Raw genomic sequence first — 15,511 nt, 5'->3', positions numbered from 1 at the left:
GAAATCCTGAGCTATGGGCGGAGCAGAAAAAACAACGCGACACGAAGGCTCCTGTTATGTCACACTCGTTATGTCATACCTGTCTCAGTATTCATGCCTGTTGCGTCCTCTATATAGTAAGGAGGCCTGAGCTATAAACATAGCAGAAAAAGGGCGCGACACAAAGCCTTCGTGTCATGTCGTTTGTTCCGTTGTGCCTATAGCTCAGACTTTCTTAGTATGGACGGCATAACAGGCACGTAACGCATAATAGGGTCGTAACACAATCTCCCAGACGCGCGTAAGTTAGAGGAACAAAGATGAAGGGCGTACTAGCGCGGACGCACGTACCGTTGTATATAACGTTCCCGGGCCTGTAGCCCCAGAGATCATCCTCCGAGAAAGACTAGAGCGTTTACTTTTCCCTTTTCCTCCTCCTGTTTCACCTCGCTCTTCTTCTTCTCACACGGGTAAAAAAAACAAAAAAGCAAAACTGTCGCGCCACAATACCTACTCACTTCCTGGCTAACTAAACGGAAAGCGCATGCCATCCCAAGCAGCACAATATATTGGCCTAGTATCAGCTGGGTGCTGAAGACTGAGAGGTGGTGGGATGGAATCCTACCACCGGTTGTGCTGTGCTGAGGTTTTCACCGGGTTTTCCTAATGTCGGCACAGTTCCCCCCGTAGTCTGCCCAGGACGCATACTAACACCCCGTCCCCCATATTCCTTCCTGCTGTCCTCTCTCCAACTACCCACATCTGCACGAATCTTATAGCCACAGTTGCCCCGCGACGCTAGTACCTGGACATCGCTGGATATCGTAATACCGGTCGAATATTGTAGTATGAACGATATGCTGCCAATAACTGGGCCAGGATGTTGTGCTGAATGAATAGCCGAATTAGTTTCACTGAAAAATTCGGGAACAGACACGATTTCTATTAGGAATTATTATTCGGTGCCTAGTGCAACCTTGTAGACGGTTTCCGCCAACGGAAAGTTCCCAAGCCCGCACTGTCCGCAGAAGTCATCCCAATCCAAGTTCCAAACGCCAAAGCACCCGCCGTCCTTCGTCAGGTTCGCGAGTTTGCTCACTAGTCGTGCTAACGTCTTCGGGTTGGAATACGATACCATTTGCTTGTCGTCGATTGCGACAACGGAGTAAGAGGTATCGTCGAACACGTCGAAGGTCGCGTTACAGACGTCGTCGAGTGCTACGCGTCCCACGATGTTCGTTCCCGGGTACGCGTCTCCTGGGCCCACAGCTGTTTCACCTACTCTTGTACTATTTGACGCCTTCGGCAGAGTGAAGGACCACCCGGTCAAGGACAGCATATAGCACAGGTGATGTCTCCCGTCTCGTTTGGCGACGTTGTCCCTCGTTTCCCAAAGAATCCGCGGGTACTCGTGGAAAGCGTGGTTCTTACGGTATGATGTAAACGTTGTGGAAAAAGACGGCTGCGAAGTCCACGTCATCGGAGGGGTGACCAGGATGGTGTATGGCGTCAACACCCGTACAAGCGCAAGCATATCGAACCGTTCCCTCAGCTGCAGATCGAAAGGCACGACGACGCCCACGAGCTTTCCCGTCATCTTGTAGAGTTCTTTCATGGCTTTCAGCAGCTTGATGTGCAGCTGTGATTCTTGTACGGTCGGGTAGGTCCAATGAAGCAACACGCCGTGGAAGTCGTACACCTTGAGCCAGCTGAGCACGTTCATGGCAAACATGAGTCCGAGCTTGACGTCACGTGACGCTGCCGAGAACTGCTCACTGTCTCGGTGTCCGTCTCCGACGACAAGCCAGAAACGAGTGACGTCTGTTCTGTGCGGCAGTGACTTGATGTGGTCCATCGTGATGTTCGAGGATGTAATGTTGTAGTCGCTGTTGAATCCGAAGCAGCAGTAGGCAACGTCGGTGCAAAAATGCGTTGGCAGGGCGCTGGGATCGAGGGTGGTCCCGTTGCAAGAGCGGGCTGGGGTATTTCCTTGTTGACTGCCGTGGATCATGCAGAAGCACCTCGGGTTGGGGAGGGGTTCTTCCTCAAGGACCGGCTCGAACGTAACCACAGCATCGTTGGTATCCTCCTGCTGGCTGTCGTCCAGGTCCTCCGGTGGGTCCTGAGGTTACGGGGGGGTAAATATGTCTCACTGTACAGGAAACAATAAAGACAGTAAAAATGCACTATTTTTAGGAAGGGACAAGCTAGACGAAAAAAAGAAAAAGAAAAACATGCCGTATCCCCTTGAACAAGTTTCACCAGCATGCTTCTTTGTCTTCCTCTTTTTTCATAAGTGTAGCGTAATGTGAGCAATTCACCAGATTAATTCTTGCAAGTTTCGGGATCGCCATTCCCGCGCGAATATTAATTTCCGTGAAATACTGTATGACAGGAAAGCACACACAAAGTTGCAATTTTGCACTCATTCAAGCATCAGTTCGCCATTCCACCCTCATTCTGAACTCTACAATGTATGTCAGAGCTCATCCTCCAAGTCTTCCAAGGACGTGGCTGATTCGGGTATTTCCCAGAGTTTATGGTACCGTCCCAGGAGGGTGGGACTCGTAGGACCTGTAGTGGCGCAGCGGATATCGTTAATGTCTTTCTCTCTCCGCCTAATCTAGTGTGATTGAACACAGTTTCCCCGTGAAAACGCTAACCCCCTAATTCCGGTACTGATTTAGACACTGCAAGTAAAGGCTCGTACGGATCGTGCATTGGGACTTGTCTCGACGCTACAAGACTCGCAGAAATGATGCGGCAGTGACACTTTATAGTTACCAACAATCTGACGGGCAGGCGAACAGGAGCATCGCCGGTCACGTTGGCCTCTTCCCCGTCATGTTCAGCTTCGTTCACTTCCATCTTATTGCCTGTGCTCCGTTTTTTCGGCGTCCAGAGCACCAGGTCCTGGAGTGAAGTGCTGTCCGTTATTCGCGTCTGCAGCACCACCACCAAGCTGAACATTACTACGAGGGTCATGACGATGCAGATGACGGAGGTCGAGTTCTCGAGTTGCGTCTCCTCCCGAAGCGGTTCTCCGTGCTGTGGCTCCGCGGAAGGGTCCCCGGGTGTCCTGCTGCTATCGCTGGACTCCCCGGGACCCACCACAGTCACCACGGCGTCTGAGGAGGACGCGCACTCCATCGCATTCAAAACTGGGAATTGGAATGACAGTGAAGCACAGATTCTTCTGCGTCTTCGTCAGCGACGTCGTCTTCTACGAAGTTTTAGCGACGCCCATGGTGTCAGGCATATTAAACATACCCCCCCCCCTCTCTCTCTCTAAGCAACCTCCTGCTGAACATGTCGGTAGACAAAGATTGAGACAAGTGGAAGATTCTTAGTCGTCGTTGGATAGGTTTGCTAATAGTCAGCAATATTTTGTGCCCAGGGCGGTGAGGCACCCGATCATCACCACCAAAACAAAGTTGACGTCGTTGCCCAGAGACATCATCATCGTCAGCTACATGCATGATGATGCGATGTCAGGGACAATCGAAATTCGCATTGGTTGTCTTGCAAAGTTACACCGAGGGTAAAAGTGATTGCGGCATCTTGAGTGGACCTTCTAAGCTTCAGGTGCTTAAACGTTGAGCACGACATGACACTACACTACATGAAGCAAGATAACACAACAGAGAACAAAATTGTGTAGACATGTAAGGAATGCAGGGAGGGCACTCCAATACTATTTATTTGTAGTTCGAGTTCCCTCGTAATCGGAGATGTTCTTAAATGCGTTCTCAACCGCAATAGTTCACCAGGAAATTTCTAAGCGCCCCTGCTCAACGACGTTCTTTGCGAAGTTTAGGTAGGACTTCCCTCCCTCGTTCGGTGGGCGTTGCTCCGTTGTGCATTGAAGACCGCCGTTGTTAGGGGGTAGGCGCCTTGCTTGCAATGGTCGGTGTAGTCGTCCCAGAAGGGTTCCCAGACACCAAGGCAACGCGAGTTTCCAGTAACCTTCATCAAATTACGAACGAAGGCTTCAAGGCCTGGAACCGTTACGAAAGATATCCATTGGTTGTCGTTGATTGCTACTTGGCAATACCTCGTAGTCTGCTGGGCGTCCCAAGATTTATGACGACAAACTTCGTCGTACGCCAGAGATCCGGGCACTTTGGTGCTATGCCCTGCGTGGCCTGGACCTGCAACTTCTTGGCCCTCACTCGTAGCATTGGCTTCGACAGGTCCATAAAGCGTAAAAGACGTTGCAGCCAAGGACAGGGGGTAACAGAGCTGGAACTTCCCGCTTCTCTTATGTCCTTTGACGACGTAACGAGTTTCGCGAAAAAGCTCCATATATCGATCGATGACATCCTGCGAATACTTCAGCTGCGTTTTCGCTACAGTTTGTAGCTCAGTTGGATCAATCATGATACTGTAATCGTCCATAAGGTCTACGAGCTCTCTCATATCAAAGCGCTCGCGCAGCACTTGGTTCAAAGGAACGACGACCCCGACGTACAACTCCAACCGACGAAACGTTTCCTTCATGATTCGCAGCAGATCCATGACATATGTCGTCTCGTGAACTTCGGGGTATTTCCAATAGACAAAGATGCCGTCAAACGCGTGGCTCTCTAGCCAGTCCACAGCGTTTGTTGCGAAGCGAAACCGTGTGTGGTTTTCGCGAGATATTTTCGAGTAGGCAGTTCGATGGGGATCGGCAGGATCCCAGTCACCTCCGCCCACCGCAATCCAGACTCTAAGATGGGCATTACGGTGCTTCAGATCTCGAAATCGTCGAAGCGCATTATTGTAGACGTCGACAGTGACGTTCCTCGATTGCACAGTAGCGTCCGAAGGATTAATCGTAGCGCAGCAGTAGACTACGTCGGTGCAAAGGTGGTACGGGAACATGTTCAGTCCGTAGCGCTGCCCGTCGCGTGCTCGCCTTCTAGGGAAGTGCACGCAGAACGTACGGAAGTGCTGGTACATCTTGTCGGATGCCATCGTGAATCGCCTCGGGGAAGGTGTACTGTTGGACCGAGGAGGACCGCGGGCTGTTTGATCCGGTCGAGGGGCATCGAAGGCAATGGGTCCAGGCGTGGTGGTAATGGTTGAGCTGGTGATGGACTCTGGCTTTGCGGTTGTTGAGGTCGTAGATGATGTGGAGGTGCGATATGTGATCAGGGACCGACTTCTGCTGGAAGGGCGCGCCGCAGATGATTTGAAGGTCACATTAAAGCCAAGTAAGTCTTGGATGGTGGGAGACTCCACTAGGTATATTTGAAGCGTCACCATCAAGACGAACATTACTACGAGGGTGAGGAGGATGGACAGCGTGGGCGAAAAGGCACTCCCTTCGCGGTTACCTGCTGGAGTGTCTTGTACCTCGTAGTCTCGCTGTTCACGCCGACGCTGAGGACGTTCTTCCATCGGAATGTAATCGATGCTTTGAGCAGCGCCGCTGTGGCCGTGGTAAAGTTTAAAGACCTGCAGGGCAAGCGGAAGTGGGACAGAATGCTAGAGACAGTTTCAGACGAGTTCAGCGGCGGAATAAGAAGCACGAGATTCACAACACGTTCTCACGGGGATGCGGGTTTCTTCTGTTTCTTCTTCTTCTTCTTCTACCTCAGGGCAATGGCCGTTAGCCACTGAGGGCGATTGGGTTTCTTCTGTTTCTTCTTCCTACTCGTCGAGTCCACAAAGGGAGGTTGGCAAGGGCTCGTGATATATAAAACACGTTCTAAGTTTAGGAAAACACACACACACACACACTTTTGCTCTTTGGACAGAGCTAAAAACGGAGTGATTGATATATAAAACATAGAATGCCAGCGGCAACACAGCTACACTACCTCCCATCATGAGCCGCCCCAAAGGATAATAGTGCCGGTAACTACACAGTAGCTCCCATCCCGGTTAGAGGCGCGTAAATGCTGGTCTGACGAAGACGGTCATAACGGGGACACTGGAGTAAGAAGTGCTGTACGGTTTCGTCCTGTCCGCAGTGTGCGCACGCTGGGGATGAGTGCACTCCTGAGCGGTAGAGATAATAATTTAAACGTAGAGCTAGGCATCTAGCGTGTGTTAGGTAAGCTTCATCCTGGAGGGAGGTAGGCGGGGGGGGGGGGGGGTAATAGTACTTCCACTTCTTCTTCGTCCAAGCAAAAGATGGCCGTGCAAGTACTGGAGAGGGCAAGTATGGTGAACTAGGGCAAGAAAGCGCTTGTTGTTGTTGTTGTTGCTCCTCAAGCGGGATGGCGCTTATCCGCTAGGGAGATTGGCCAGGACTACTGAGGTGCGGTCAACAGGATGTTAAAAAAGAGTTAGATCCACTCAGAGTTAGATCCACTCAAAAGAGTTAGAATCGGTTAGAGCTGGAGATGAATGACATGATACTATGGAGAACAGCGCGGTCCCTAACGCGCTTGTATCGGGTTTCCTTTCGTCTTTCTTGCTTCTTCTTCCTCGCAGATGCTGGCTATGAACCCTATGAAGAAACAAAAAACATCTCTAATTTAGAAAATTGTTCGTATATTTGCCTTCCCTCTCATCGTCACTCTACGAGAAGCACTTCCTGAAAGCGCTTCCTTCGTTGTCCTGGAGCGAAGTAGACCGCGCGAGAGGAATTTCCAAAGCCTCAGACGATAAATGGCTGCTCACTCCTCTTCCTTTGAACATTGTACCACCACCACCACCACCACCATAAATGACTCATCTGCCCTGCAACAGAGGAAAGCGCTATTTTCTTCTGCGGAATCTGATTTTCAGCCTTTCTTAAGCTCTTGGAGAAGGCTCTTCCCTCAACATTTCCTCTCCTGTTCAATTGATTTTCTTCCCTTTGATGCCCATATTCAATAAATAATAATAATATAAAATATGGGCATGCTAGTCCTGACGCGCGTAGGGCGGGATGTCCATGCTCTCTAGCACTTTTAAAACGAACTCTCTTAAGTCTCCAGTACAGTCGCAACTACCTATGTACTTAGCCGTAGCGCGGTCATTCTCCCTATTATGTTTGTCATCTTGTAGCCTATGACAACGAGGTCACAAGGCGGAGTCAGGGACCCCTTGCACGAAGGTTGCCGAAATTCTTCAGTTGCTTCCATGTTCCAGAAGCCCTGGGGAAACTATTGAAGACAGCACTGAGAAATTTCCTCAGAGGTCGTGCATGATGTCCCAGGTTGATGCCTGCTTGTAACAAGTCGGACATTCTTGATTTCTGGTGGCGCGTGTTAATGCAGTCAACCCCCGACATCCGAACGGTTAACGTTTCTGCATTAATCGTTCATAAATCGAAGTTTGGAATCTGGAAGGGGAACGTCTTGATCCCAAGAAGGGCACCGCTCACAAAGCGAGGGAATTTTATAAACTTCGAGGTTCATAAAGTGAAGTTTGAAAATGGGTGGCTTGCATAAGAGGGACCAGAGTCACAACCCTCCTTTCTGACCGCCATCTGGCGGGAATCACGATACAGAAAACAAAGTTGATCACTGCAGGCATAGCTTCGGTTCTTGCTCTGTTCAGCAATGATTTCCGTACCGTCCTTGCCCTGCCACCGAATTTGGCTTCCGCTTCTACCTCTTGCAGGATTAGATCACTCTCCCTCTCCGTTATATCGATCTTCCTCCATATAAACTAAAACCGAATCACTTTGGCCGCTTGTCACCCCAATAAAAATAAGAGGCGCTGAGCTTCAAAGATTGCCTCCCGCTCCACCTTCGAGCGGTCCGTTCGGCAAACAAACCAAAAACGTCAGCCAGGAACTGACAGAGCTTGGAATGCACACACCGGCCCCCCATCCGTAAACTCCGTGAGATTCGAGAGAGATTTGTTCCCTTCCATTGGCAAAGGCGAAGGCAAACAGAATGGCATTACTGATCACACAATTACCCCGGCTCTCTGCCTCACTCTCGTCTCTTGCCCTAGTGTCCCGGTTTAATTAGCCGAGAGAGGGACCGATTCCGCTTGTTTCTAGCGTGTAAAAGGAATTAATAATGAGACGGGACGCACAGGGTTGCTTGTTTTGCACCAGTCACGAATGTTGCATACCAATCACAGGAAGGGGTTAAGAGGCCAAAGCGCCGCCGTTTCGGGAGAGGAAGTTAGTATAGGGTTCATCAAATTTGCAGTGTGTTTCGCGTCCCTGTAATGTTTGATGTCATTGTTCAACCCACGCGAGCGTTTCTGTTAGCTAATTTAGAGGGTTAGGTGTCTTTTGTGGGAGGCGAGAGTCGTAGACACGGGAACGTATGTACGAGGCTCTTGCCGCTTATCCCAGACAGCGCACCAATATTAGACAAATATTGGCCCAGTATCACTGTCTTCCACCCTGAGACTTTGGGCCGTAATAGTATTATTATATTATATTAGACTTTTGGGCCGTAAACATCAGCTGTGCAGAATTATTCCAGAGTCCGAGAACTTTGGCGTAGATCATGATCACACCTTGTCGCGCAAAGTATAGACCCAAGAACAGTCATTATCAACCCGTGCGTCGATAATATAGTTACGTATAATTCAGTAGTGCAATTCAGTTCGATTCGATTTATTGCACACTAAGGATAGAGAACCAATCTGGGGACGCTTAAGCATAATCATAATTAATAAATCAGTTTTTGATTACGCGCCCATCAACAACAGCTAAGCCTGGGGGATGGTCCACCGCCGAACAAAGACCACGATACCTATTACAAGCAACCGACACAACCATGAGATAAAATTGTGAGTAGTATCACATAATCTTTCATAACCCTAGAAGAAAGTTTAGTTCTTTAACTCCCCCTTCATGTCCAAATTAATCCGCGTAAGACAAACCTAACGTCGCAGTATATTGCGAATGATATCTTCGCCGCCTCGTACAGTGCTTGTGTGACCCGTAAAGCTGTTGCGAAAGCACACAACCAACGCGTGCAGCGTATCGTTGTATCCAAGGCTTTCGTGGGCGTCGCATCGGCGGAACAAATTCGGCGGAAGAGTCTGAGGCATTATGGAGAGAACCCATCCGAGGTGAACAGAAAGAGTGGCACGACGACGGCGTTTCCGCGGAGGAGGCCACACATGCACTCCTGGGAACAACATAAACAAGGCTCTTCCAGGCGTAAATATCGGCGCGCGAACGAAGAAAGATGGGGATTCGCGAATAACCCGCTCAGAACGGAATGTAATAAGATGGCACGAGCGGATACCCTCTATCTAAACAAAAAAAAAGGTGTATAAAGAATCTTGCGGCGTCTTTTTAGTTTTGTCACTTCTCATCGCGTGTTCGGGATTAACGTCATTGACGGAGGAACACGACAGTCTTAGCCCACTTAAAAGAATTAATTTTCCTTTGTCTTTTCACGCTTGGAGTCCTTCCGGTGTCAGCTTCCACCCAATTTTCCGTGTACAACAAGAGAGAGAGAGAGAAAAAAAAAAGAACCGAGAAAGGCATAATGAATTAGATCGGTGACTAAACGTGATTACCTTTGGTTCTGTTTTTTAAATAAATTGCCTTTTTAGTACTCTGCACACGTATCACAACGTTGATCATTATGTATCGTAATTTCCGGCCGATAACGCGCATCAACCGAATATACGACCTTTAAAATAAAAGTAGCGTGGATGACACGCACAAGCTTACCCAGTTTGTGCTTATGCTCAGAAAACAAGGAAGCAACATGTCGAGATGAAATATTACTTAATAATATACCCCAGTCACACGGAGAGTCGTCAATGATCATTGAAACCAATGAGCACTGATCATGTGGATACCACCAACAAGCGTGTAAAATGTCAACTTTTCAAAGAGCATTGGATCCGATGCTTTTTGAGTATTTGACACGTTACACGGTATGTGGCGCTATGCACACGTTCAAAGGCCATTGGTTTCAGCGATCATTGAAGAGTGCCCGTGTGACCAAGGTATAAGTAGACCGTTGATAACATCACCGTGAAGATATCGTACCTAGCGGAACCAATGAACGCGTGCACGAATCTTATCCATGGACTGGGTACGGTATATACGGTACTTCGGATGCCACGTTAACAGCTGTCTGCTAACACTCCCTGTTAATATAGCCGGTACTTAACGTTCGTCTCGGAAGACTAAGCGACTTGCTGGCGTTTTCGTTCGGGTTCGAACCCGCAACCTATGAATCAAAATTTGCTGGAGGGACAGAAAATACCACGTATAACGCTACCGCCTTATAGCGCGCGCAGCAGGAGCTCGGAGGCAAAATTTTGTTGCATAGCAAGCGCGTTATGCGTCGGAAATGACGTAATTGAAAATCGGTTTAGATCCGCCAATAACTCAAGGGAAGTCATTCGTCTTCGGGGGCCTGCTGGTAACTACGGCGTCTCCGTGGAAACCGTTCCTGACACGATGAGCTTTGGCTACCTGTTGTTCAATCACGAAAGCTGCGTACGTCCACAACATCGTTAGATGAGATGATAAGAATGCGTTCAAAAACTAAGAAAAGAGAAAAGAACATGAAAGTGGCCACGCATCCGATTCAGCGAATCGATTACGTCTCTTGGAGACACTTGTCGTGACTACGGGCACCATATCGGCAGCAGATCGCTCGGACCAACACGAGACAGAGAGGGAATAGTGTGCGCTACCACCTTGGCGAGGCTCCAAGCTTTGATGCAGTAGGCGACCCTCTACTTTTTCGTTCGCACTCCTTCTGTCAAGGCAAAAATGAACGAAGAGTGAACCGAAGGACCAATGAAACGCGCGTGCGCGACGCAAGTTGGGTTGAAGCGGTCGTGGGACGTGCACGCTCCAGCCAGTGCAACTTTTTTGCACGGGAAACAATCAGCTGAAGACTGGGAGGTTGTGGGTTCGAATCCTACTACCGGCTGAGCTGTCTGAGGTTTTCCCTTGGTCTCCCGAAGGCTCTAGGCGAATGTCGGTACAGTTCCCCCTGAAGTCGGCCCAGGGCGCATACTAACTCCACTGTGTCACACTCCTTCCTGCTGTCCTCTCTCCACCTGTCCACACCTGTGCGCCGGTCATAGCAACAGTTGCTTCGCGGCGCAAACACGGAATAAAAAAACAGAACAGCTCAATTCCCTATAAAGCCGGTTCTTAATCAGACAGCGCCTAAGACGGGGTGCTAATACACGACGTTCCAAATTCCGCTATCTTTTCGGCCTCAATGGTTTCTCTGGTGGTCTTACTAATAAATTCTGTGGCTATGTGTGTAATGGTTCTGTGGCTATCATAGTAATAGTTTTAGTATATCGTGCGCTGTTGCTTTGCGTACGTATAGGATAGCGTGGGATCTCTGCGGAATGCGCAAAGCTCTGTTTATGTATTGCGCATGCGCAGAACCATAAACGCTATTCCTTACGTACGCAAAGGCGATGGCGTATGATATATTAAAACTCACTAGTATATCTTCCGCAGGCTTGGGAAAAATTGTTGGTGGCATTACGGAACCAATAAAAGCCTCGAAACTTTCGGAGCGTACGCGCGCAAACACGCGTGTGCGGTCACCGCATGGGTCCCGTATGTCCGCCATTTGCAAACAAGGCAAAGTGAGGTCAACATGGCGCCATCCAGGGTGGTTTCAAATATGGCTGCCAGTTTATCTCTCTATTACCCACTCTATCTCGTTGCAGCCGCCTCGGACCAATCGCCGTACAACCAACGTATCTAAGGCAGTTTTTTTTCCCCTGCAATCGCGACTAGTAGGCGTGAAAGTAGGTGAGCGTTACACGCATGTTTGCTAATGTGTAAAATAATAATGAAGTAGTAACTGTGAGAAGGGTGTAGTTGAGCTACGACTGCCGTTATTGATGCTGCGTTGTTTCAAGGGATCAAAGTTGTCGTGGACTTCTTCGCATTCGATATGATGCCGTCGGCACTGCTACCAACAGGGTTTATGTGGGTCATCCAACATCTGCTCAGCTCTGTCACTTCCCGTAGCGTCCCTAGTGGTCAATGTGCGCGATTTCCCACAGGGAATAGTGTATAGCGACCTCGGTTCGGATCACTGCATTAAAAATGAGGAGGTTGCACGGAAAGCGTTTTAATATTCGACTTCGCTTCTAAATATTATTTCTTTTGCTTTGAAAGGTCCTTTCCAGAAACTGCTCTCGAGTTCTTCGTCACGAGTAATGAAGTCGTTCCACTCAAGAACTTACCTCCGTCAATGAGCTCCCCAATGGGAGGCCCCTCTCAGAGAATCGGTGTCTTACAGCAGACCATAAAGTATCTCCTTCATGGTCTTCTATGGAAGCGATTCCAGGAACAAAGGTTGTTAAGATTAACCAATTTGAAGGCCCTTTGTACCAAGAATCGCGTCTTCGAAGAGAACTTCAACTGTAACACGGAAGAAGGTATATTTTACTGATGATGCGCAATATTTATGAAGCAGATGCGACACATATGTCGTATTATAGCGTACTCTCTGCACTCTCTACTATAGTACTGTACACTACTCGTGTCTCCGAAGTCAATATTTTATATTGTACACTGCCGAAAAATTTCACATCAAAGGACACCTGGCGGTCGGAATTATCCCTAGCCCTACCCTGTGGCACTTGCATCACGTCGCCGCAAAGATATCGGCTTATTCACCTCATTATTCCATATTAGCCGTCCATAGGCCTCGACCAAAAGCCTTTCCCCTTTTCTAAATTAATAGGGGGATATGGCCTACACAGGACCATGAAGTTAAAGCTCTGAAGGCACTCTGCGCCTTCCTAAAAGGTAGTGGCACACATTGCCGCTTTTAACACCTTCGTTGCGTCTCTGAGACAGAATCTAAACCAAATGACATGGAGCTGCAGGCGCCTGTAGTGGCAGCCACCTTTTCCAGGACTGTTTTTTTTTCCCGATAATACTTACTTACGTACTGAGAAACTACATCTTCCTCTTCATAGAATCATCCAAACGTCCACAACCATCGTCATTTCTCAATGAGCATTTCGAATGACCCTCCACGAGCTTCTGCGAGCGGACGATTACTTCCACTGAACTGATCGGACTAGTCATCCTGAATCGTCAATACTGACAATGGATGGTGCTCAGGGAACTGGAGTGGAATTCTGCCGTGGACACGAAAAGCGAGCCGCGGTGTCAGCACCCAGAGATGGAACCTTAATTACGGGCTGTGCCGTTTTCATCGTCTTAGGATTCATGGTCACTATGGGCATCATGTTCCAGGTTTACCTCATCAAGAAGATTTTCTTCCACAAGGATCCTTCTGGCAGACTAGTCTTTGGTTTGGCAAGGAACCATATGAACCCGTCCTACTATGCGCCCGCCCAGAACTACACTTTTGACGAGGACGACAACGTTCGAAGTCCGCCTTGGCGATTTCCGGGAAAGCCTCTGTACGCCATGATGCCCCGCGACCGTTACATCAAGGACCACAAGACCTTCTGCATCTTCCATTCGAGACATTCAGGGTTGCGCCGGCGCGACTTCGCGTACAACGTATCAACGTTCCCCTACCACCTCTGCACGCATGCCATCTACTGCTGTCTGGGCATCGATGCAATTACCGTAGATTTAACGCCTCTAAATCCGCCGGTTGATATTTTTCAGGGTGCTTTGCAAAAATTTCCTGGACTCAAGGCAGCAAATGAATTCCTAAAGGTCTTTGTGCTCGTAGACGATGGCGCGGGATTCCACAGGATGTACGAAGACAACAAGGTGCTCATAAATTTTACGGTGAATTCTCTCCGTTGGGTGAAAGAGCATCGCTACGACGGCATGTTCCTGAGGTGGACTCCACCCGCTCAAGAAGGGATGTCGATGTTTGGGGAAATGGTGGAACACGTTCACCACGCCTTCAAGCACGCGCTCGGCCTCTCCGTTGGAGCTGTGGTCCCCATAACGACGGGTTTCAAGGGAGACTATTACACCGACTTGGACCACCTCTTCGAAGCTCTGGACGCGTACTCCATCGTCGTGGACCCGCTGAGCGCTCCTAACTCCACGAACGTTTATTTCAGAAGCTTTTTCCCTTACACTTCGGATACCCTGGAAAGCTATCGTGCTCTTTTCGCGAGGACGCTTCAGTCGTCGAGAAACAAGCACTATCATATTTGTTACCCGATATCGATATCCGGCTATTCCCTAACTCTCGACGTCCCAGAAGCACCGGGAGAAACTGGCGTCACTGGGACTTCGGAGCGCTATCGGCAGAAGGGATTGAACACGTTCGCCTACGACAGTATCTGCGGTAGTACGGGATGGCCGGTCAAGATAAGAGTGAAGTACGGGTTGCTGTCGTCGAGGAACTCTGAGTGGGTGGCGTATCAGGATGAGGAAAGCGTCCGAGAACTGATGCGAGATATTAGAAATGTGACGAGGAAAGCTCCGTGCTTCGGAGTCTGGGATCCAGAGTACGATGATATGTCCGGTTACTGCAACGGAGGAAAGATGCACGCTAATTACCCGCTCAGTCGTTTAATATTTCAACGTAATTGACATAGTTGAACATTACGCATGGTATAATAAATGCAGAAATGTTTTAGCAGTTGGATCATATTGTACTCATTAACTGTTACCTTCGATGTAGCTTGAGATCAGAGTCCAGGAGCACGATCGAGAAATAAGCAATATCGCGTGGGCTTTGTTTTTCGGCTTGTTTGTTTGTGTTTCGACAGCATACACCGTAAGTACTACATTCTGAGTGTTCGACTGCAACTTTCCGCCTAGCACTGTTTGTAGGTTCCACTAATTAAGGGTCTAACCACCAGGACATGCACAACAAGGAGCTAACGACAATCCCTCTTGACTGGAGGCATTTGGGTGTTCCAACAGAAGTCTAAAAGGTCATTGTGTGATATTCTGATAAATGGCAAGGTGTGCTGTTGAAAGTTGCTCCCTGCGACATGTATTCGTTGTGCATTGCATTCTAGTGAACGACATTAGTTCTTTGATCCATTCGTTCACCAGCATATAATGCTTACGTCACATGTGCGTGTGCTAATCACTTGAGGTCATCTGTTACGGAAATCCGTCGATCCGTTTTAAAACTGCCAACTTGTCTAATTTACACAGCCACATGATCGACTTTCAGTACTTGCTTTGTTGATTACTTTTCTACAGCGCGGGGTAACTAAAAGTGACTGACAACACACAACACAGCACTGCTGTATATTGCCGCCTCTTGGAGATTTACCCGGCATCCCGGTACCATACCCTTTTTACTTTTCTATGTGGGTGGCACCGGTCTGACGACTCTGACCGAGCCCTTGGCAGGCACCACGCAGAAACAAAATAAATCAACCGAGCGCACTTACATATCTACACAGTCATCTTAATTATTACAATTAATCGTTATCTGAATTATTATGCAATCATGACGATTGCAACTCCTCGAAATTAGGAGCGGGGGACACCTATACCACCACATATGGAAGGTAAAAACACCCGGCTGGTAACAAAGGTTGTTGCCTCAACTTGCGTTATCCAAACAACCTAATCCCGTTTGCATCGTTCCTCGCCCACTCCCGTGCATGATTGACGTTTCGGAAATTGCGCTGTCATCCGCAAAACGTCAGCAGCGCCTTCCATCGCTAGCAGCAGGCCTGTTTCGAAGCCAAATTCGTGCTCTCGGGTTACGCACTTTCGTTT

General features: G+C 48.8%; 2 protein-coding genes across 6 annotated transcripts in view; one reads left to right on the top strand and one right to left on the bottom strand.

Annotated features, from left to right (window-relative positions):
- The window catches only part of LOC135366738 (leucine-rich repeat-containing protein 15-like), a 584,634-nt gene that overhangs the window by 159,913 nt on the left and 409,210 nt on the right, over positions 1-15,511 (top strand). The gene's annotated exons all lie outside the window — the stretch shown is intronic.
- Positions 919-3,226, bottom strand: LOC135366741 (endochitinase-like). Its single transcript, XM_064599605.1, has 2 exons — positions 2,764-3,226; positions 919-2,101 (listed from the first exon to the last, which is right to left on the bottom strand). Exons 1-2 carry the CDS (start codon positions 3,127-3,129, stop codon positions 935-937), a joined length of 1,533 nt encoding a protein of 510 aa, XP_064455675.1. The 5' UTR covers positions 3,130-3,226; the 3' UTR covers positions 919-934.

The sequence above is a fragment of the Ornithodoros turicata genome, chromosome 8 (assembly GCF_037126465.1).
Source record: "Ornithodoros turicata isolate Travis chromosome 8, ASM3712646v1, whole genome shotgun sequence".
NCBI lineage: Eukaryota > Metazoa > Arthropoda > Arachnida > Ixodida > Argasidae > Ornithodoros > Ornithodoros turicata.
This window is presented reverse-complemented; position numbering and strand designations above follow the sequence as displayed.